The 24,439-nt window shown below is 44.3% G+C and overlaps 1 protein-coding gene across 1 annotated transcript; it reads right to left on the bottom strand.

Moving 5' to 3' along the window:
* Positions 1-1,135: 1,135 nt before the first annotated feature.
* LOC309556724 (uncharacterized protein C6orf62 homolog) lies at positions 1,136-23,159 on the bottom strand. Its single transcript, XM_082259207.1, has 5 exons — positions 22,162-23,159; positions 14,026-14,202; positions 8,162-8,284; positions 6,389-6,523; positions 1,136-2,406 (listed from the first exon to the last, which is right to left on the bottom strand). The coding sequence occupies exons 1-5, from the start codon at positions 22,288-22,290 to the stop codon at positions 2,281-2,283; spliced, it is 690 nt and encodes a 229-aa protein (XP_082115333.1). The 5' UTR covers positions 22,291-23,159; the 3' UTR covers positions 1,136-2,280.
* Positions 23,160-24,439: the final 1,280 nt, after the last annotated feature.

Genomic DNA, 24,439 nt, shown 5'->3' with positions numbered 1-24,439 from the left:
TGTCTGGTTACATCACAAGCCACGCCCCCCCAGTTAGAATCACGCCCTTAGGGATACATTTAACCCACTGATCACCAGTAAAGTTAACCCCTTCCCGTGTCATTTTTACAGTAACAGTGCATATGTATAGCACTGATTACTGTAGTAATGTCACAGGTACTCCCAAAAGTGTCAAAAACGTCAGTCAGGGGTCCGATCTGTCTGCCGCAATGTCGCAGTCCCCGAAAAATTAAAATTGCACATCGCCGCCATTACTAGTTAAAAAAAAAAAATTATATTATATTATATTATATATATATATATATATATATAAAACAAATCTTTCCCATAGTTCGTAAACGCAATAACTTTTGCGCAAACATATCAAAATACGCTTATTGCAATTTTATTTACCAAAAATATGTAGCAGAAAACAATTGGCCTAAAAAAAAAAAAAAATTTATATTTGAGAATTTCATAAAAAAAAAAAAAAGTGAAAAAACAGTCACTTTGTTTATAGCGCAAAAAATAATCCCACAGGCGATCAAATACCACCAAAAGAAAGCTCTGTTTGTGGGGGGGGGGGGAAAGGATTTCAATTTAATTTGGGTATAGCCTCGCACAACCGCATAATTGTCCGTTAAAGTCACGCAGTGCCGAATCGCAAAATAGGGCCTGGTCTTTGAGCAGCCAAATCCTCTGTGGCTTACGTGGTTAAAGCTTTATTACACAAGCTGAAGTTTTGAAGCCAATTGGCTCCTATGCACAGCTGCACCAGACTGGGCACTCTTTTTAGTTTTCGTAAATCAACCCCTGTATGCATACGGTCTGTGAATAGCAAGTGATTAAATGTGTAATGGGTTTTGCACATATTTTCTTTATTATGGTTAGGCCTAAATAATATATAGTATTCCTACTCAGCAGGTAGAAAATAAAGGCTTACACTATCTCCTTTGCCCCTAGTTTAAAAAGCCTGTTAAAGCACACTAAACATTAAACACACAAAACTGAATGGCTCATCCCTAATGAAACTCAGTTTGGCAGGCAGCTGTGGAATTAGATAACCTATAGTGTTCTGGAAAGAGAAAATATTAAGCCCAAATCATTATAGTTTCCCACTTTGTGCCATCACATTAATTAGACAACAGCCACAGAGATAGAATTACCTCATTTTATTTTAAATTTTCAATGTAATCCAATTTCAAACAAAAGCTAGATACAAATTTAAACCAGGTAAGCACTAGTATTAGGCAAAGGGAGCAGGCCTATACAAGTTTAATCAAAAAGGTACTGAAACCTTTTAGCAGAGCCTTCTCTCTAAACCATACAGTAGTCAACCTTATTTTCATTGCACAAAATATAATTATCCTCTGATCCAACTTAGCACACTTCAGCTTTCCTTTTACACAGTTTGCAACTGCTTTAGAAAACTATGTTTTCAGTACCCACCATAGGTTTCCTGTTATAAAAGTATTACTTTATTTTAGAAAAGTAATAAAAACGCACAAATTACCAGCAGACTCATGTCTCAATTCCTCTACAGAAACATATGGTTTCCACAGTGCTCAAGTACTCCTATGTAATATAGCTACTGCAAACTGCTAGGCTATATTATTTTAAATGCACCCACAGTGGGAAATGCTAAGAGGTATGCAGCAACTGCAAGAAGAGATCAGATTTTAAGTGCCTGTACACTCTGTCTCATCCCTGTAAAAGGAACTAGGATATGAAAGCAAATGCTGAATAATCAGGATTTCTGTACATATATCTATCTTTCTCAGAACATGCCTTCATTTAACTGCATCAGATCCTTGCTTCACTGAAGCGATTCAGACAGTGCTTTCATAGCAAGTAAAGCAGTGTAACTTCTATGCCTGTTACATTCATGTTTCACCCTCAATACTGTAGTCTAACTCTCTAAACTTTTTTTTAGGGGATATGACCAGTGCAAATGGGAAGACCACCAAAACAAATAATACCTTGTGCTTTCTGATACATTTGATTCAGTGTGCCAGAGTCCCATCAATTCACATTTTGAGGCTAAAGCAAAGATGTTTCAGAACATCCTCTTTTTCACAAGGTCCATGCACAATAAATCAAAAATGAAAATTAAAAATGAAAATTAAATAAAAAAAAAAAAAAAAAGTCCAGATACAAAAATGATGAAGAAAGAAATATCCAGCATGAAGGTTCACAACATACACGTTTTCTGAGCGCGAGTCCATATTCTTCTGGAATCTGGAGAAGAAAAATAAAAATTGCCGCTAAGATCTGATCTTCCCAGTTTGACTGGTCACACCCTTACTCGGGCATGTAAGGGCGGAGGTGATCCTCAACAGTGCCAACCGCCCAATGGGTGAGCTGTTCCTGTGGCAGGTAGAGGCAGATGCTGCATAACTTGAAGATCGTGGCTTTGCTTTTAGGAGTCTGCAATACAGAAAGGCAAGACATTAATCATGAGGCTTAAAAAGAACTGGTAGTAGTACACATGAGTCACTGAATCTATACAGAGGGGCTAGATCAACTTATTATTCCAACCCAACACCACCACACAGTGCAGGAATACACAGGACAGAGAATATGACATAGGAAGCTGTGGCACCAAATTAAGATGTAGTATGGGAAAAAGAAAAATGGAAACTGAGGAAAAAGGGGGCCCTTTCCCAATGATGCTTTTTTGCAACATATTTACCTAGCTAAAAACACAATAATATATCTTCCTTTAAATCCTATGGGACTCTTCAAACAGGTTTCAGAGCATTTTGAAAAGTCATTTAGGTCTTTGGTGTGCTTTTCAAAAAAGCATTAAAAACCCACCACAAAAAGGCACCAAGGTGGGATTTTTTGAGTCGCTTGGCCATGTTTTACAGGTGCATGCCAACCAGTGACGGTTCAATAACATTTTAAATGCATTTTTTTCAATGAAGCAAAGCGAAAGTCTCTGTAAATGGACAATTTAAAATCAGGACACACTGATTAAAATATCAGAAAGGAATGCATAACCCACACAGAGAAACATTATACCCAAGAAGAATAATATAAGTGAATATATAATCTAACAATCAAATATACCCAAGCTTGAGGACAGTTTGCTTAATGAGGAAGATGTGTGTGTTACCCGCTTCTATACTTTATATATAGTTACCAAACAGAAAGACAAGGCCATTTTTTTTTTGCACAAGAGCATTGTTCTTTCAAAACAATGAAGCATGTGTTTGCAAACAGCGGGTAAAAGTATTGAACATGTCACCATTTTTCTGGGTAAATATATTTCTAAAGGTGGTGACAATGGGAGTATGAATACTCACGTGATCGCGCCAAGATATTTATAAATTGAATAATTCATAAAATATTGTGTATTATGTCGTGATTAGAAATTAAGAGATTTTTAAACAAAAAGTTTGAGCTGCTAGTCAAAACAGTGGGTTGTGATAAATGTAATACAAACGAACAGCGCTCAAAATAAATGCTAAGTGATAATTATTCATTATGAACATCTTATCTGAACATTCAGTATTATAAATCAAAAAGTGCTAAAAATCTATAAAGTGACTGTGCCTTCAATAACGGATGGGATACATGAATAGCGGTTATCCCTTTGAGTGCCAAGTGCAAAAATAATAATAATATTAACAACACAGTCCTTGGTGATGGGATATATTAAAGTGCTGGTGCTCAGTGAGATCCAATTCTACATGCAACAAAGGAGGGGAATCCGTCACCAGGTGTTCAGCCCACTTACCAGACGACCCCTTGGGGTCTAGCGTAGGTAAATGGTCCCTTTGTATTGGTCACTAATCCTCTGTAGACTTGTATCTTATGGGTGTAAATCCAGGGATCCGACCCATGCTACACCCTACGTCACTTCCGCCCTTTGGAACGCAGCCAGGACGCAAACCAGCTCTAACGCTGTTTCTATGTATCGGCTGGAAATACCGTTCTAAACCTGTAAGTGACTACTTTATTTTGATTAAAAAAGGTCTGTGCGTTCTCAACTTGACACCCATGTCAAGCAAGCGGTGCCGCAAATCACTACTGAAACACTTGCTGAATGCGGCTAGGGCGTGTATACCTGGCATTTGGAAACAACAAACGCCACCCCCCATTTCTCATTGGTTTACCAGAGTGAATGATATACGGCACATGGAACAGCTTACAGCAACTCTAAAGGCCTGTACACACACGCAGATCGTCGTCATACAAACGTCGGCGGACGAAAGATCTGCCGATTGTACGCGTGTTAGTATGGTGCCTCCGACAGCTGTCTGCACACAATCTGCGGACAAGAGTCTTTCTTGCAAACATGAAAATTTTTGTCTGCAGACACCAGAACGGACGATTGTTCGCCTGTCAGTACAGAAATCAGCCGACAGACCGCAGATTTGCAAGACTGGGCATGCTCAGAAAATAAAACACAGGGAAAGTTAACCATTACATGACATCACTTCTGCAGTCAGCTGAAGTCTGCGGACAAAATTCTTGTGCTGTCCTTGTGATGTCTTTGCACTTTTCAACAGACACCGACATCCCGGGGAGAAAAGACGAACATTTGTATGACGACGATCTGCGTGTGTGTACGGGGCTTAAGGGACAAGGTGGAGGAACACAAGACATGTTGGATTCACTGGGACCTTTTTCACTTGTCCGACGATTACTTATCCTACTCTTAACCGGCTTGCCGTGCCTGCGGGTGGGATGGAGCGGACCCCCACTTTTTGTTTTTTCACTTTTCTGTCTACCTTTCCTTCCCTCCTCCCTCTCTTTTTCCTTCCTTCCTCTCTTTTCTACCTCTTCTCCTTCCTCCCTGCCTTAGGGCATTGTGTTTGCCCTTTCCATTCTAGTAAATTATAAAATGTCATAAGGTGTGCTCCAGACAAAAGGTGGGGGGGTTGGTCCCGGGGTCCTCCCCGCTTCGGGGTGGAGTTTTGGTGGGCCCCCTTGCTGGCCATGTGGTAGATGCCGGCGGGGATTTCTGTCCCCCTCCACTCGGGTGGGTGGCGCTGGACCACCCTCCACACGAAATATTGTTTACGTCAATACTGCATATGAATGCATAAAAATGGTCGAAAAGACAACATACGAACCCAGGTTACCTTATTTGTTGATCCGTGATAGTTGTTTTACACGAGGTTGTTCCCTGTACTACGTAGACTGCATTTCTTTTACTATCATGCGCTTGTTTGCAGTGTTCTTAATTTTTCATGGCTTACCTCTAAATAAAGAATTAAAAAAAAAAAAAAAAAAGTCTGCATACTACACTATGAGCTTCCCTATTGTGTTTCATGCGGCTTATTGAGACCACCACAGCACCAACGGACAATAGAGGATATCCATACAGCCCTTTCCAAAACAGTGGGTCAGATCCCTGGATTCACACCCCTAAGATACAAGTCTACAGAGGATTAGTGACCAATACAAAGTAACCATTTACCTACGCTAGACCCCAAGGGGTCGTCTGGTAAGTGGGCTGAACACCTGGTGACGGATTCCCCTCCTTTGTTGCATGTGGAATTGGATCTCACTGAGCACCAGCACTTAAATATAACCCATCACCAAGGACTGTGTTATTGTTTTTGCACTTGGCATTCAAAGGGATAACCACTATTCATGTATCCCATCCGTTATTGAAGGCACAGTCACTTTATATATTTTTTGCACTTTGATTTATAATACTGAATGTTCAGATAAGTGATAATTATTAATTATGAACTTCTTATCTATTTTGAGCGCTGTTCCTTTGTATTACATATTTCTAAAGGTGGTATTGACATAAAATCCTGCAAGGAGCACCTGGTCGTGGCCGGTTTATGGTGAAATTATGTTCTTACCACTTCCGGATTATGGCCCCAACAGTGCTCATTGGAACATTCAGACATTTAAAAATCCTTCTGTAACCAATGCCTTTAGTAGGTGTTGCAACAATAAGGTTGTGAAGGTCGAGAGAGCCCTTTACCCATCATGAGATGTTTCTCGTGAGAAACCTTTTTACAGGCCGTCAGTAGAGACTGAACCAGTTGGTATTAATTTGTACTGACAAGGGGCAGGATTGCTTTCTATTTACTCAGATTTCAGCTGGTGTCTTGGCTTTCCGTGCCTTTTTGCACCTCCCTTTCTTCATGCGTTTAATACTTTTTCCCTGTGTCATTCCATTACACAACTTAATAACTGAATTTATTTTATATAGTTTCCTTGCATGTATGGGATTGCATGGGTTGTTACAAGGTCATGCCAATAGCACCTTTAGAAACATATTTACCTAGAAAAATGGTGATGTGTTCAATATTTTACCCGGTGTGTGTGTGTGTGTGTACAGATGACTACACACGTGTGTAACTGACTGGTTTTTCGGATAGGACTTCCTATTCCAAGCCAACAAACATGAATGGGGTTTCCTTAGAGCTGCAATTACCTGCAAGTGCTGTCTGTCGATGAAGAGGAACACTGACTGGCTAGGATTGTTCAGAACAATTCCAGTCTTGTCCTTCCGGCTCAGTACGTGCAGAAGATGTTTTTCATAATCGCCATGATGAAATTCAAACTTGGCCTTAAAAGGGAAGGGGGAGAAAACAAAAAAATAGGATCACATATTCCAAAAAAAAAAAAAAAAAAAAAACTGTCTAGACGTTTTATGGATTTTGTAAGCATATAGTTTAATAGAGTATATATTGGATTTAATAAACAATCTGTAAAGCTGCTGAACTGGTTCCATAACTATATCCCTCTGTACAGCATCTTCAGCAGTTTGGGAGGCCTGAATCTCAGTGCATTGATAGGATCTCAACTTTGAGTCAAGGCTCGGCCTATTCTCCATAACTGAACATCTAAGACATCCTTTCACATGAAGGGCCACAAGGACATTTCAGAATGCAGACAACCATGCCTTGATTTTCCTGGAAATTGTTTATTTGCAAAACCTAGGCCACACAACATTTAAGGCTCATTACATAAGCAGAAAAAACACCACATTTAGATGCACATCTAAACATAGCACTATAGTAATAATTACACTGAGCCCATACACACAGGGCCGCAGAGACCTGCAGATTTTACAAATGAATGTGCCTAAACACCTAAGCGTCGTTTTTGCACGATTATTTTTTTTTAGATGCTTCTGCGAGAAAAAAAAAAAAAAAAAAAAAAAAAAAAAGCTAGTCGTGCTCTTTCCAGGTATTTCCATTGAAGTGTATGGAGATAAAAACACTCAATTCAGCCGGAAAAGTAGCTTGTGTACTTTTTGTACACAACAGGCCTTTCGCTACAAGCAACAGGAAGCTCAGATGTTAACAAGGGATATTGAAAACAAATTTTTGCTTGTTCAGCTACAAGCTTCAAAGCGCTCATGCCAATGGGGCCTAAATGTGTAGTCATTTGAAATAATTGTACACATTTAAACACTGTACGTGTCTAAACCCAAGTCATTTCGTGTCTAAACCCAAATATTTTCTGCAGGATTTCTGCCAGCTCTGCCTGAAAGAACATGCGTTAATGCAGCAAATATGCATATGCCCATGTAAATGGACCCTTAAATAGAAATTTCTGAATGAGGCCAGTTTAGCCACTTCAAAACAATTGGCTGCATTTTAGAGTGGTTCTAGAGTCAGAAGCTTTATCAATGCATGAAGATAAAAAAAAACCTGTGTGCAGCAGCCCCCCTCTAATACTTACCCGAGCCCATCTAATTCAGCGATTTTGCACGAAAGTCTCGGCTGCCAAGGACTCTCCCTCATCGGCTTTTACAGCAGCGGGCACCATTGGCTCCAGCTACTGTCAAAGTCAGTGGGCCAACAAGGGGGGTGGGACTGAGCCGCAGCTCCATGTCTGAATGGACTCAGGTGTCCCTATAGCAAGCTGCTTGCTGTAGGGGCACTCTGCAGGAGAGAGGGGCCAGGAGAGCTAGCAGTGGACCCAATAAGGTCAGGGCTGTTCAGTGCAAACCATTACACAGTGCAGGCAAGTAGAACATTTTTGTTATATTGTATATATACCCCCCCCCCCCCCCATTTAAAAATGAGACTTAAATATCACTTTAAAGTAAAAGCTTTTACTGTAATAAAAAGGTCATATGAGCCCATCTGATGCCTTCAAACATACGTTAGCTTTTTATATTTACACAGAACAGTAAAGCATGTATTTCTATAAGTTTTAGTACTGCTTTTGCATATTATCAGACAGTTGAACCTACCAGAACAGGCCTAAAGGGCTCATCAGATCCTTTCCATCTTGAAAAAAGAAGACAAACAATCTTCTCTATATCATTCCGAGGCCAAAGAATAAAGTCCATCTCTTGAGTACACCCAATTACATCCTATAATACAATATAGATATTATGCAAATTACCAGAGTGATAACATGTATAAAACGTTCTCCTACAGTCTGTTAACTGTACAACTCACATTATGCTTGAACACTTTCATTTGACATCTCTAAAATAATCATTACCATTTATCCCAATGAAGCTGCATTTGGTGAAAACTGTACAAAAATAGTGCAAGCAGGACTCTTCTATACTGCTCCAAGCTGCAATGGAGGGAAATAGTCCTAACAGGGCTATTTCATATAACGTCGCCCGCAGCACTTTACGTTACAAAACGTATTATCAGTTGCTCTGTGGGAAATCTATACTGAGATGGAACAGGAATAATTGGATTTGTCTTACCGTAAAATCCTTTTCTCCGATGTTCATTGACGGACACAGCTCCAGAATCTTGACCATTGGGTTATGCTGCCCCCTACAGGAGTAGGACACTAGGCAGGAAAAAGCTTTACCCCACCCTATGGGGCAGTCCCAGGGGGTATTTTCTCCTCTTCCTGCTATAGGCATTCAGTTTTGTTGCAAGCAGTGTCAGAAGAAAAATAACCCAACTCAATGGAGGGGGGGTGCTTTGTCCCTCAATGAACATCAGAGAAAAAGGATTTTACAGTAAGACAAAAATCCAATTTTCTTTTTTGTACATTGACGGACAGCTCCAGAATCTTCACCATTGGGACATCCCAAAGCAGTGCCATACATGAGGGGCAGGAAAAAAACAAAAAAAATCCCAAAGGCTAAACCCCCTAGCCAACCAGGAAACAGAGCTCACCTGAAAACAAAAACAAACATACACCTTCAGAGGACTAGGCCTCTCAAACAACAGTCTGCAAAACCTTGTGGCCAAAAACAGCATCAGTAGATGCCAACACATCAATGTTGTAAAATTTTGTGAATGTGTGCACAGACGAACAAGTGGCCACCTTGCAAAACTGCATTACTTACGCCTGATGGCGGAAGGCCCCGGAGGCACTAAGCTCCCGCGTAGAATGCGCCTTAACAGGGAAAGGAGAACCCCCGACCCTTGATTGAATAGGCCTGCACTACCTCTGATCCAGAGAATGCAAGGCAATCTCCTAACGATGCCTAGGCTTAGGACACAGGGAAGGAAACATAAGGTCTTCATTCAGATGGAAACCAGAGACAACCTTAGGAAGGAACGACTGAAAGGCGAAGCACTACTTCATCTCCAAATAAGGTGAACGACAAGACTACAGCAGCCAGCTCGACACTCTTCATGCAGAAGTAAATCGGCACCAAGAAGGCTACCTTCTGGGACAATGTAAGCAGAGGAATCTCAAGAATAATTTTCGAAAGGCAGATTCTGAAGAGCCGACAGTACCAAATTGAGATCCCACGGAGGCAACGGAGACCACACAGGTGGAGCCAAGTAAACAGGAAGGAACAGGGAAAAAACCCTAGAGACTCACACCATGCAATGTACGACTTCCAGAAGCGATGGTAAATTTTCTTAGGAGGTAGATTTTCTAGCTTATAACAGCATGGGAATCACTGAGACAGACAACCCTCTATCCTTCAGCACCTGGCTTTCAACAGCCAAGCGGTTTAAAGCAAGATAGAAGATCAGCCTTCTGAGAGGGAGTCGCCAAGAGACATCGGCAACCAGCCAAACTAGATCTGTGTAACAAAACCAGCAAGGCCAGTCCGGGGCCACAAGAATGAACGGAATTCCTTCTGCCTCGATCCTGCGCAGAAGTCTCGGCAGAAGTTTCAGAGGGGGAAAAACGCATATCAGACGGCACTGACCCCAAGTAGCCACCAGTGCATTTGTGGCATCGGCTAGAGGATCCTGAAACCTTGCCATGAAGCTCTGCACCTTGCTGTTGAGGCGAGAGGCCAACAGGTCCACCTCTGGAGTACCCCGCCAGAGACACAGTTGATGAAATACCTCTGGATGAAGTAACCATTCTCCCTGGTCCAAGGCCTGTCAACTGAGGTAATCTACCGCCAATTTTACACATCTGGACTATGCACAGCAGAGAGCTGGAACGAAACATTCCACCCACCTTAGAATGCTGGCTACTTCCCAAGCTGCTAGAACACTTTGTGCCCCCTTGGTGATTGAATCTGTACCGGACACCCCTGAAGCTGAACCGTCCAGTGGGCCAGACAGTACAGGGGGAAGGAAGGATTTTCCCTGACGAAGAGCAAAGCTACCAAAGCAGGGGGGGGGGGGACCCCCCTCGTACTCCAGCTCAGCAGAATCAGATTGTCTACAGACTGCGGATTCTTGTCCCACTTGGCAAGAATCTCTGCAGGGGTCTCGTGTGGAACTGTGCAAATCGAAACTGTGTCTAATGGGCCATACACACTAAGATTTTCTGAAGGCTTTTTCCTTTAGACTTACCAAAACCATATAATAAGGTCAAACCTAAACACTTTCAATTTGTATGCAATCTGGCAGGCCCTTGCACTACATAGAAAAGGTAAATCTGAAGAAAATCTTACCACAAAAGTTGGATAGTGTGTATCCAGCTTAAAGGCAGACACCATCAGGCCCAGCACCCTCATGCAAGTCCTGAGAAATGACCGACTGTTGGACAACAGAAATCGAATGGCGTTCTGCAGCTTGTCCAGCTGAAGAAACACCCTGGCTGCAGAGTCCAGAGTCAGACCCAGATAGCCCAACTTGGTGGACGGAACCAGAGCAGACTTCTGGAAATTCAATGTCCAACCGAACTCCTGGCGAGTCCACACAGTGATGTCCAGGTTGTCCTTTACAACAGTTGGAGACTGCTCGCAGAAGATGATCATCCAAGTACCCCAGTACCGCTTTTGCAACAATGCAAACACCGGGACCAACACTTTCATGAATACCGAGGAGCTAAGGCGAGACCATAAGGGTAACGCCACAAATTGATAATGTTCCTTGCCCACGGCAAAGCGGATGAAGGGATGCCACTACTGTACGAATGGACTCCATCTGGAACTTCTGTACCCGCACAAAGCAGTTCAAGGCCTTGAGGGTTCAGGGCTTTCAGGACCAGGATTGAACAAACTTTGCCTTCCTTCCTGGGAACTGTTAACCGGTTTAAATAAAAACCCTGAAAACGTTCCGAGTTTGGAACCGGTACAATCACACTTTGTAGTAGCAATTCTTGTACCGCCCCAAAGAGAGCACGCAGACTCTGGGAAAAAAACCTCTCTAGAGGATAAGATCAAAAACCGATCTTGTAGCCGGATCGAATCAGCTCGTGGACCCACCCGTCTTGAATCAGAGGTCCACAGGTCTGAAAAAAGCGAAGACACCCCCCCCCCCCACCCCAGATACAGGTGAGAGTGCCCCTTCAGGTAGAAGAGGGCTCATCTGCAGGTTTGGAAGGACATGCTTTCGGCTTACCAGGCCAGGGCTTGGGACCTCCAGTAGAGGCCCAGGAGGGCGGTGTGGAGATCCCAAGAGATGACAAACTGACGTCTTAAGAGCCGAGAAGAATGGGCCACGTCTGCGACGGGCTCCTTGCCTTCAGAAGGAAAGTATTTTACCCCCGAGAAATCCTTAATGATGTCATTCAGGGCCGCTCCAAAACAGGTGATCCCCAAAAAGGGATCTCAGATAAGGCCTTCTAAGTCTGGTCAGCAGACAGTCAAAAACACGCCAAATGACCGCTGCGGATTCATACAGCCGAAGACTAAGGGAGCCACAGCAAAAAAGGGGGATCACAGGAGGGTAAAAAAAAAAAAAAAAAAAAACACCACACGAAGCCCCTGGACCAACCGGTCCACCAGCTCCGCAAGGGCAAGGAAAATTACCCCTCCAGGGCCCGGTGTAAACGTTTAGCCCACTCGTTAAGAGTTTGACACCAGGTCAACAGTAAATACCAGCCTAAGTGCCCAACCAGTCACAATTAACATATGGCGGGCCAGAGCCTTCGCCATCCCATCAGCCAGAGCTGTAAAAGGTGAGGGCTTAACAACCGTGCATAAGGTAAATTCAGGCAATCTGGAAACCGGTGAGTTCATTAGAGATGGGACCACCCACTTGCAAGCGGGGAATCCTCAGGACTCCCCGCGCCCTCAGAGCCCCTGCATTAAAAAAAAAAAATAAAAAAAATGGCCTCCTTAAAGGGGGTCGCCCACCGTGACGTGTATGCGCAGGCAAGGTACCCAGATGGTTGGAGGCCTACTCAATGAGGGCATGCTGTCAAAAAAGGCGACCACCCCCACAGCCCCCCTTCCGGCCATCTGGGTACCAATTCCAGGGGAGGCGCCAAGCTAGCTGCATGGCCTAGCAGGCTGCAGCCTAAATTTTTGTGCAAGGCCCAGCCGCACAGATCCCTTCCAAGGGAAGGCTGGTGGCTAGAGGACACTCTCAGGGGGCCGGGCCGCACCCCCACCTTCACGGAGGCACCCACTCGGTTCCAGTAGGCCGCGATTTCTGTGGGCTCCCCGCAGCCGGGGCACAAAGCCTGCCAGAGCTCACCACCCAGGGACAATGAGGAGAGTGAATGCCCAAATAGGGGATGGTGGCTTTAGCCACCCTCACTGGAGCCTCCCAAACAGCATCTAGCCAGTAGGCCGCAGCCTAAATTTTTGGCCGCGTCTGGTCGCATGCGGCGTAGACATGAACATGAACCCATCCACTCTTCCAGTCCACCACAAAAGCCGGGAGCCCTTAGGACCCCCCTGCCCAGGTCACTAACGCCCAGGGTGGCGAAGGACCCTGTTGTAACCCCTGGTGTGCGCCTGGAGAAACACAGCCAGCAGCAGCCCCAAAGGAAGCCCCCTTTCAGAGCACATGGCAAAAGCCAGCTCACAACCTCCAGGGGAAGGGGGTGGGAGGGGTACGAAAGACCCACGGGAACCCGAGAGTCCCACCATCCCAGGAAGGGGCCCACATCCACCCCAAAACCCTCAAGGGGGGGGAAACAGACTTACCATACCATGGAACCGGGAGAGAACCACTCAGGACAGATCACCTCTCCACCGGAATAGGGGTGCTGTCGGCCAGGAGGAACGCTGCAACTCAGGCCAAAACCAGGTCGTATGCCTCCTCGCGAGATGTTTAACTCGCAGGCCAGCCCCCGTCCAGTGGGGCTATGACGTGGCCGGCATAGCGCGGAGCTGAGGCCTGTGCGTGCTCGCTGGCCGGACTAGGGAGATCTTAAGGATCTAGAATATCCAGTCCGTCGCCCAGTCCAGCAGTAATTGTAGTTCTCACAGGAACAGAAAATAATAAAAAGGAAAAAATGCTAGGATCAGAGATCCCAGCAAGGAACTAGGTAGGCAAAAAAAAAAAAAAAAAACTGAATGCCTATAGCAGGAAGTGGGAGTATACCCCTGCCCCGTTGGTGTGGTAAAGCTTTTTCCTGCCTAGTGTCCTACTCCTGTAGGGGGCAGCATAACCCAATGGTCAAGAAGATTTTGGGAGCTGTGTCCGTCAATGAACGAAAGAGAAATCAGTTTTATGCTTACTTGTTACTAGTTTAGTCATGCCGTGATTCACAGTAGCTGAAATGCTAAAAGTACATAAAGGGAAGTTTGCAGAAAGTGGGGCTGGGTTTTGTGTTGCCAATTCTTGCCAAATGTATGTAAGAAGAGACATTCAGCTGTCTTAGTACAGGATAGAGCAGCAAGTATATAGTATTCTACAATATTTGAGGGCTAAATACAGTCAAATTTCATGTTGTAAAACCAGACATACACTGGCTGTACTGCTGTGAAATCCAAAGCAAATTGTGCAAATCACACTTCCAATGAAAATAAAGGAAACACTTTACCCTCCGCATGGACTGATAGCGAGGTGCATGAAGCTGTACAACATCCTTCTGCAGAAGCTCAAGGGAGCTTTCCAAGGAATAGCTGGAATCCCGCACACCTTTCAGTATATTTTCTTCATAATTGTTAGTCATAACCGGTATAACATCAGCAACTTCAAACAGAGCCGACTTCTTTTTCTGTAGAAAGAGGAACAAAGTAAAAAGTCAAACACCACTGAGCAAGCTCAACAGGTTCCAAAACTGCACATTTCAATACCAACACAAAAATCAAACCCAGGTTTTTTTATTTTTTTTTTTAGAGAATTTATGGCTTACAATTCTACTCCTACTATGCATGTTTAGCAGTTTGCGGTAATGAAAAAGGATTCTGAACTCTTGCACCCACATAAATACAAAAAAACGTATGCAAACTACAACTCAGAAAAGGCCCTGAGATCCATGAGTCCTTAGTGAACCTATACTCTTCCATGTAACATTTTAAAGGTTCTATTTAAAGAAAAATTCAGATTCAGTTCACACTATTAACCACATGTGAATCGCACAAGAACTCCACTGCATTCCAGTATAATTCATATGTGAGTCAATGTGCTGCAAATTGAGCACATTCATTTTGAATGGGGCTCAAATTGCACCTCATCGTACCGAAGTCGTTTATGCAGCAATTTAGGAACCACACTGCAACTGGCAATCTTGTGAGCTGGAGCAGACAAAACTCACTGTTTGCAACCTGCATTTGGGGTATCCTTAAGATTGCACTGACACCCACTGCAGATTCTAATGGCAGTGCAATTTGCATGTGGTGCAGGAAATGCATACGGCTTGCAGGGTTTCCTGTACCACATTAGTGTGAAGCTAGGCCAAGTCAAAGAGAAAGCATATTGGCTAATAAAGTAGGCGTCTTGGTGTGACTGTTCTCAGGCAGCACTTTTAAACACTAAAACTTCACACCATGGCATTCCAGATTGCAGGCAGAATTGCTGCGATTCTACCCGCTATCCCGAATCGGCACAAAACGCAGTAATGACATTGGCTGAGAAGAGGTTAAAAATGTGCCCAATTGGTGTGAATTTGTGGAAAGTGCGATGCTTTTTAGGAAAGATCTGTTACTTAAAGAGGAGTCCTGCCCCCCTCACCAAAAAAATTAAAGTCAGCAACTACAAATATATTAAAAACCAGCAGCTACAATAAGGCAGTAACCACCTTAGTCGATTTTCCAGTCGGCTATTGGGTGCTTCTGCCGCCATTCATTGAGAGAAACTTTGTGCTTTGTGAATGGCCTGGAGGCTGGGGGAAGGCCACAGTGAGGTTCTCCTGGAAGTTGGGATGGGTACCTGTCAAAAGTTACCCGCTCACCCTGAAAAGTGCCAGATGTGGCAAGCAGGGGTAGGGGGGGGGGGGGGAGCAAACAAGCAGAGCTCCCCCTTTTGGTACTGTGTTGATTGTCAGGTCCCGGACGTGAATCATTGCCTGGGACCTGTTGACAAACTCCCACTTTGTACAATCACAGTGGGTGTCAGCAGTGAGGGGGGGGCGCCCTAAAACCAAAACAGGCAGTGACATACCAGTTTACAACGCCAGTAAAAGCAGAATTTGAGCTCAAGTGTACATAAGGCCTTTCACTAAAATGCATAACCAGGAAGTATAGAGTCTCTTTACACTTCTGTGAACACATGAAAAACTAGACCAGCAGGATTTCCAGCCAAGCTCATAACATTGGCAGCTACAGTATGTGCACATTAGGTTGCCATTCTTTTTGCCTTCCTTTTTGAGGCCTAAATCCGTATAGCTTTCTTTGAGCTTTAGGCCCCTTTCACATAGGCGTTTTTTTTTTGGCAGATCTGAACGGATGCCCCATGCATCTCTATGGGGCATCGGATGTCAGCGAAAACATGTCCGCTGACATCCGATCTGTCAAATCTGGACGGATGGAATCCCTATTTTCCATCCGTCCAGCAGATCAGATGAGAATGGACAGATGGTCCGTTCTCATCCGATTCCCCCATAGAGAACAGCAGGGACCTGATGGCTGTCTCCGCACACAGCGCAGAGACAGAGCTGCCATCCGCCTGCTCAGCGGGGTATCGGCGGATCGATAAACCGCTGAGAGAAACTGAGTTCACCAACAGACCGTCAGGTGTGAAAGGGGCCTTAATGGACACACACTTCAATTGTGGATAGCAGAATGTATTGGCAAGTTGTAGTCGATCATAAAACATAGCAATGAAAACCTAACTAAACTCACAGTTCCTTGCAGTGATTTTAAATTCTAACATATACTGCAACCCCAATGATGTAAACCAGGGGTAATGAATTAAAATTCAAGGAGGTCCGGTCGCTAAAATTTTCATTGGGCCGAGGTCCGAATCTCAAGTCTGTGCTGACTCAGCAAGATTGTAGTCACCATATTTCTTATCAAAAAATGAGACATGTACAAGTTCCATAGCATTTCAACAATATTTATTGTCAAGTTTCAGTTACAACATTAAACATGTGGACAGTTGGAACTAGGATAGCTTTACATTTGCTCTAGTCTTTGTATGGAATACAAGCAACTAACTTAACAAAAACAACATGGAAACAAATCAATAACTCTTTTCTAAAACCCATCCATTTTTCAAGTAAAATCAAATTGCACCTTCTAACTTAAACAAGGTGTCAATTTGAAAAAGTGCACAAATTATCCTCAGTTTTGTTTTTAATTTTGTTACCACCCAAAAAACCTTCCCTGTCTAGTGAGAAAAATGGGCTTTTGATTGCCCTGCCAGTAGTTTGAATCTTGGCTTAAATTGAGTTACTGCCATTCTCATGCACATGTGTAGGTGCTCATTGGTGAGCCTGGAACGATACTTGGTCTTAATAATGTTCATAGTGGAGAAAGCTGACTCACAGCTGTACGTTGATCCAAACATGGTCAAGGTGTGTAGAGCTACCTTGATTAGAGAAGAGAAATCAGTCTCCGGGACAGTCTGTAGCCAGAAGTTAGTCGGATCAGTTCCTCCAAAGTGCTCTCTTAGTGCAACATTTGTTTGCAGATCAATAAGTTCTGTCTGTAGAGATCCCTCATGTGCCCACTTGAAGGTCTGCATCACCTCCTTTGAAAACACTCTGGGATCTTTAATGAGGAAGGGATTGTGGATGAGCAGGAGGATCTGCTGTCCAAGACTGAAGCTATCAAACCTTTTACTGAAGTTTCCAATCAGTTTATCAATGAAATCAACAAAAGGAGATACATCTCTCTTTCCTTGAATCTGTTCTTTCACCTTTGTGAAATGCAAGCACTCTCCTTGAAGATCTTCCCTAAACAAATCCAGTTTTCTCTGGAAGGAGCGGACAGCGGTCATCAAATCACAGATGGAATTGTTCTTGCCCTGCAGCTTTAAATTGAGTTCATTAAGGTGTGATGTTATGTCCACTAGGAAAGCAATATTATCCATTGTGCTCTCATCTTGTAAAAACAGTGAAAACTGTTTTGCTTTCTGGCTTTTTAGTTGTATTAAGAAAGCTGTTACTTCAGTGCGAATGGACCAAAAGCGTTCCAATACACTGCCTTTACTCAACCACCTAACATTGTTGTGAAGTAAAAGGTCATTTGCATTTGCCTCAACTTCTTTAAGAAACTCTCTTAGTAAACGATGTTGATGGGATGAGGATACCCTGAGGAAGTTGATGAGTTTCATCATTGTGTCCATGATTTCTGCAAACTTTTCTGATAGAATGGCACACAGGACAGTCTGGTGGATGATACAGTGGTAAGCAATAAGGTCAGGGTTGTCCTTTTTCAGTCGCGCCACAGCTCCTTTCTCCTTTCCTACCATGGCGGGGGCACCATCTGTGGTGACTGAGACCACTTTTTTCAGGTCTATCTTCCTCTTTTTTAGAATCTCCCTAATGGCCTCATATATGTCTTCTCCTCTTGTATGTGTCTCAAGTGGTGTTACACCTAACAGGTCCTCACAGAGTTCTTTGCTTTCTTTGTGAAAAAATCTTACATACACCAAAAGCTGGGCATTATCCGTTATATCTGTTGATTCATCAATGGCTAAAGAAATGCATACTGCACTCTGAATAGCTGCATCAAGTTGTGCCAATACATCCTCTGTTAATATTTCAGTCTTTTTTGTTGCCGTTGACGCTGATAGTGGGATTTGATTGATTTTTTCACACAGCTCTTTTTGTTTACCCTCAAGTAAAGTTTCAGCAACAGCATTCAAGCACTCCTTAACAAATGTACCGTCGGTAAATGGTCTTTTGTGTTGCCCCAAAATCCATGCTACTTTAAGTGAACATTCATTTGCACGCTGCTGGGCTGTAAATGAATGTGAGAGGACTTTGGTGGATCTGTCATACTGGGCTCTTAGTTCAGTTATTTTACGTGCCCTCACCTCGGAATGCTGTGGATATGTTTGCTCAAACGAACCGTGTTTTGTTTCGTAGTGGCGCTTCACATTGCTGCTTTTTATTATCGCCACCGTTTCGCAACAAATGAGACAAACTGGTTTTAAACTTCCCATAGGAAGAATGAACATGTATTGGTCTGTCCATTCATCTTTGAAGGCTCGGTTTTCAGCATCTACCTTCCTTTTCTTGGAACAAGCCATGTTCTCTGGCGCTTTTGCTACTATTTCCTCCACACAATCTGGTAATACTCTGTAAATGTAAATGTCCCCATTAGTGTTCCCCCTTACATCAGTTGCCCCTATCAGAGTAATTCATTACATTGGGTTCTCCCATCGGAATACCCCCAAAAATCAGTTGCCACCATCAGAGTACTCCCTCAGGTATTCTCATCAGAGTGCCCACTTACATCAGGTTTCTGCAATGGAAAGCCCTCTTACATCTGGTGTCTCCCATTAGTGTTCCCCCTTACATCTTTTGTTCCCATCAGAGTACCCCATTATATAAGGTTCCCCCATCACAGTGCCCCCTTACATAGGGTGTCCTCTTTAGAGTGCCCCCTTACATTAGGTGTCACCATAGGGGGGCCTCCTTACATCAGGTATCCCCACCACATCAGGTGTGCCCATGAGAGTGCCCCTTTACATCAGGTGTCCCCATCACAGTGCTCCCTTACATCAGGCATTCTCGTCAGCGTACCACTTTACATCAGATATCCCCTAATCAGCGTGACCCTTAACATAAAATGTGCCCATCAGCGTGACCCTTAACATAAAATGTGCCCATCAGCGTGCCCCTTAACATAAAAAATGCCCATCAGTGTGTACCACAGCAAAAAATATGCACATCAGCATGCCCCTTAACATAAAATATGCCCATCAGCATGACCCTTAACATAAAATAAGGGGCAAGCTGATGGGCACATTTTATGTTAGGGGCACTCTGATGGGCAGAACAAAATGTGCACACCAGCGTGACCCTTAACATAAAATATGCCCATCAGTGTGCCCCTTAGCATAACATTTGCCCATCAGCGTGACCCTTAACACAAAATAAAGGGCACGCTGATGGGCATATTTTAGGTTAAGGGTCACGCTGATGGGCACATTTTATGTTAGGGGGCACCCTGATGGGCACATTTTATGATGGTGGGATCACTGATGGGCAAAACAAAACGTGTAAATCAGCGTTGCTCTTAACATAAAATATGCCCATCAGAGTGCCCCTTAACATAAAATATGCCCATCAGTGTGTGCCACAGAATAAATATGCACATCAGCATGCCCCTTAACATAAAATATGCCCATCAGCATGACCCTTAACATAAAATAAGGGGCAAGCTGATGGGCACATTTTATGTTAGGGTGCACGCTGATGTGCACATTTTATGATGGTGGGATCGCTGATGGGCAAAACAAAACGTGTAAATCAGCGTTGCTCTTAACATAAAATATGCCCATCAGAGTGCCCCTTAACATAAAATATGCCCATCAGTGTGTACCACAGCATAAATATGCCCATCAGCATGACCCTTAGCATAAAATAAGGGGCAAGCTGATGGGCACATTTTATGTTAGGGGCACTCTGATGGGCAGAACAAAATGTGCACACCAGCGTGACCCTTAACATAAAATATGCCCATCAGTGTGCCCCTTAGCATAACATTTGCCCATCAGCGTGACCCTTAACACAAAATAAGGGGCACGCTGATGGGCATATTTTAGGTTAAGGGTGACGCTGATGGGCACATTTTATGTTAGGGGGCACCCTGATGGGCACATTTTATGATGGTGGGATCACTGATGGGCAAAACAAAACGTGTAAATCAGCGTTGCTCTTAACATAAAATATGTCCATCAGAGTGCCCCTTAACATAAAATATGCCCATCAGTGTGTGCCACAGAATAAATATGCACATCAGCATGCCCCTTAACATAAAATATGCCCATCAGCATGACCCTTAACATAAAATAAGGGGCAAGCTGATGGGCACATTTTATGTTAGGGTGCACGCTGATGGGCACATTTTATGTTAAGGGACACGCTGATGGGCACATTTTATGTTAGGGGGCACTCAGATGGACACATTTTATGTTAGCGGGCACGCTGATGGGCAAAACAAAACGTGTAAATCAGCGTTGCGCTCAACATAAAATGTGCCCATCAGCGTGTCCCTTAACATAAAATGTGCCCATCAGCGTGTCCCTTAACATAAAATATGCCCATCAGCGTGTCCATCAACATAAAATATGCCCATCAGAGTGCCCCTTAACATAAAATATGCCCATCAGCGTGTCCCTTAGCATAAAATAAGGGGCACGCTGATGGGCACATTTTATGTCAAGGGGGCAATCTGATGGGCATATTTTGTTTCTTTTATGGGGCACTCTAATGAGCAACAACACATGCCAGTCTGCACACTTGAGGGTTTTTTTTTAAATTGCAGTATTCTCCTCTAAAAATGTGCTCCACATACCTGGAGCCAGCTGAGTCAAAAGCCGCGAACAGGGGGGCGGGGCGTGCACCTAGTGTCCGCTGTGAGGGAGCCGCAGTCAGGAGAAGAGGGCGGGGCGCGCGAGTGACGTCACGCCCCTACTCGCGGCTCGACAGGACACCGCGATGTCCACTAGTCAGTTGCAGGAGGCGGGGCGCGCGCGGACGTCACTCCCCTACTCGCGGCCGACAGGACACCGCAATGTCCACTAGGCAGTTGCAGGGGGCGGGGCGCGCTCGGGACGTCACCCCCCTACTCGCGGCTCGACTGCTAGTGAGCCGGGAGCCACAAGCGGTCCGGGCAGAAGCATCGCGCGGGCCGCTAATGGACCGCGGGCCGCCATTTAGTGACCGCTGATGTAAACTAACTGTCCTCATAAGATGACCTGCCACAAGTGACAGTAGCAATCCTGAGTATGGGCTAAGTCACTTAGGAGCTCTCACAATGAGAGACTAAAGGCCATACACAAGATCAGAAAATCGTACGGAATACACAGCTTTCGAAGTGATCGTACGATAATCTGATCGTTAGTACACAGCATTCAAGAGCCGATCATGACACTTTATCTGATATTATTTGATGGGACAAACATGAAAATTGCACGATACCAGATCGTTCCACTTGTTTAATCAGTAAAGTTCTCATTTAAAATATACAATACAAATACAATGCATTGCATCACATCTGAATTTTTATTCTGTCATAAGAATTTGTCACTTTAGTAAACTCTTCATTTTAGATATGAGACTAAGAAAAAAAAATAAAAAAAATAAAGGTAATGATCATTCGTCCAATATTCTCCTCATTATGTGTACCAGGCATATTAAGCATAGGCTTAATTGAGTCAATATTAAAACCAAATCTGCCCTCAGGATAAAGTTCTTAGAGTTAATGCCGGCTATGTTAGGGCCCTTGAAGCAGGTGACAGGATACCAAAAGAAAAAAAAAAAAAAAGGGGGGAATGATCATTCGCCCAATATTCTCAATATGTGTACCAGGCATAATAAAGAATAGGCTCAATTGAGGCAATATTAAAACCAAATCTGGCCTCAGGATAAAGTTCTTAGAGTTAATATTCTGCCGGCAATGTTGGGGCCCTTGAAGCAGTTGACAGGATGCCATTCTAAATGAACAGTACATAATAGTGCACACTGACAAATTACTGCAGCTGACAAGTCAAAACTGTCCTTTCCAGAATCTAATATTATAAAACGATAAAAAGAAGAATCACAGCTCCCATCCCTCACCTTGTCTTTGAACACAAAGGCTACGTACATCTTGAAGTCAAACTGGTCAGCCAGAGACTCTTTCTTCTTCCTTAGCTGGGAGCGTAGCCTGTTCAGAGCCTGCTTCTTGCGAGAGTTGGGGTCCCCCATGGTCGATTTTATTTATTTTTTTATAGCTGGTGCTAAATGCCTAAAGACACTTGTCAGCGATTGCGGGTGGGTTGGACACCAGTTCAACAGAAACAAGCCATGTTACCCTTATTTTTATTTTGCTTTCAATGACTTCTAACAGGTCAGTGCAACCCAAATCTCTAGTTAGGCAACGTGTGACAGGCCTGTCCTACTACCGGGGTGGAGGAACAGAAAGGCTGGACAACTAGGACACAAAGTGCTGTTTTCTGATGAAACTAAAATAGGCATCATATACACAGAAAACGTGAACCAAAAACACATCTGGTTTAAAAAAAAAAAAAAAAAAAAAACAAATGCTAGGGGTGTGATGACGGTGAAGAAATGAAGATGTTCCTGCTATCAGCCTGTACCATAAAATCAAAGGCCATCCTGCCTAGGCATGTTATTGAAGCCTCCTGGCTCACCAGTGAAGGGGGTGTAAGGGACAGATAGGCCAGCTGAAAGGCTGCATTCTCTACACTGATGACAGATCTGGACTTCAAGAGACCCCCCCTCTTTTATCTTCCTATTACCTCTACAGTGCAAAAATAGATTATATATCGGTGTAACAAGTGCGGGTGGGGTGTTCACAGCACAGGTCGAGAGGCCCCACAATCCTGGGCATCATCATGATTAGGGCACAGAGGGAGCCCATGTGTGTGACCAGCTGACACCCCCTGGTGAGGGACACCATGATGACTCGGGCAGAGACAATAATTCTGGGGGGGGATGGGGGAACCTATCTACTCTGCTACAATGTGCGATCAGAGGATCAGCGATAGGGGGTGGAGGAGATCATCGCACAGAGAGATATTATGTTCAGGGAGGGGGGGATAGGGAAGGGTGTCCTAGCCTGTCATGTCTAACAACAAGGTGTCCGCAGGAGGCTGAGTGCAGATGTCAGGACGCCGGATCAGCTGTTTGTGCAGGGGAAGGCTGGTAAGGGCGACAATTCCGGGAGGATCCATGTCAAGAAAACACCAGGGACCCCAACGGACCCCTCTGGACGTGAGCTGCACCGCTCATCGGGCTGCGCACCCTACTGCACCCCGACCCACCCATAGTCCGGAGCGGGGGTCGCGCTGTGACAGGGGAAGGAGGCGGCGGCGGCGGGGAGGAGGAGGAAGGGAGGAGCAGGCGAGGGCCTCGGTTCCACGCACTTCTCAAGAAACACCGAACGCAGCCGCGACACAGCTAGAGGGAACCCCCAGCCCGTCTCCGCGCTGCTTCACGGGGTAGGCACCCAGCCAGACTAACCACCTCACCAGCCCCTGCCTGTCTGTCTGTCAGCATAAAAAACAGCCAGCGCACACAGAAGGAGAAAATGGCCGCCGCTGCGTCACCTCCTGCCTTCTCCCGCCAGGGGCCCTCCGGAATACACCATTCAACGCCGGGGGGGGCAAAAGTTTAAATTCGACTCTTCTTCTTTTCCCGCATGGTCAATTCATCATACTTTTACATCCGCTAATATAACCGCTGATAGAGAGCTGGAGCTGTAATACCACACCACTTTCAGCAGGTTCACAGGAAAAAAAAACAGCAGTGGCCTCAGTCAACGCACCCCTGTATGAATGGATGTGCCCATAGGGGAGACTTCGCCTACAGGCAGGGGGCGGGCACTTTTCTCACATGATGTCTAGCAGGTTTTTTTTATTTTTTTTCACTGAACTTTATTAGGGCGACAAACAGGTTGACATACACTCTCATAATGGAATGACTTCCTGGAACAATAGAAAGTACTGTACCAACAACTATGTAATGTAACATAAGAGCCAGGCACTGTGACGCGAAAAGACAAAATGTAAGTGCCACTCAGGTAGAGAGGTAAAGTAAAACTAGACGCTGTGAGTGCAGGTAGGGACAGGGAGCTGTCCTATCTCCAAGCTGCAGTATTGTCAAAGGAAAAGGTAGCCAAAGAGAGATAAAGTCCAGCTAGTCCACTGTAAGTGCAGGGGGCTCATCCCAGCACCAAGCTACAGCATTGTAAAAACAAAAAAAAAAAGGATTTTTGACTTACCGTAAAATCTATTTCTCTTATGTTCATTGACAGACACAGCTACTGTCATTATTAACCACTTCACCACTGGAGGATTTTGCTGTCTTACGTCTGGGCCACTTTTTGCGATTC

Source organism: Pelophylax lessonae, assembly GCF_965119305.1.
Source record: "Pelophylax lessonae genome assembly, chromosome: 5".
Lineage (NCBI taxonomy): Eukaryota > Metazoa > Chordata > Amphibia > Anura > Ranidae > Pelophylax > Pelophylax lessonae.
The sequence above is the reverse complement of the archived record's forward strand: the minus strand, read 5'-3'. Positions and strand labels throughout refer to the sequence as shown.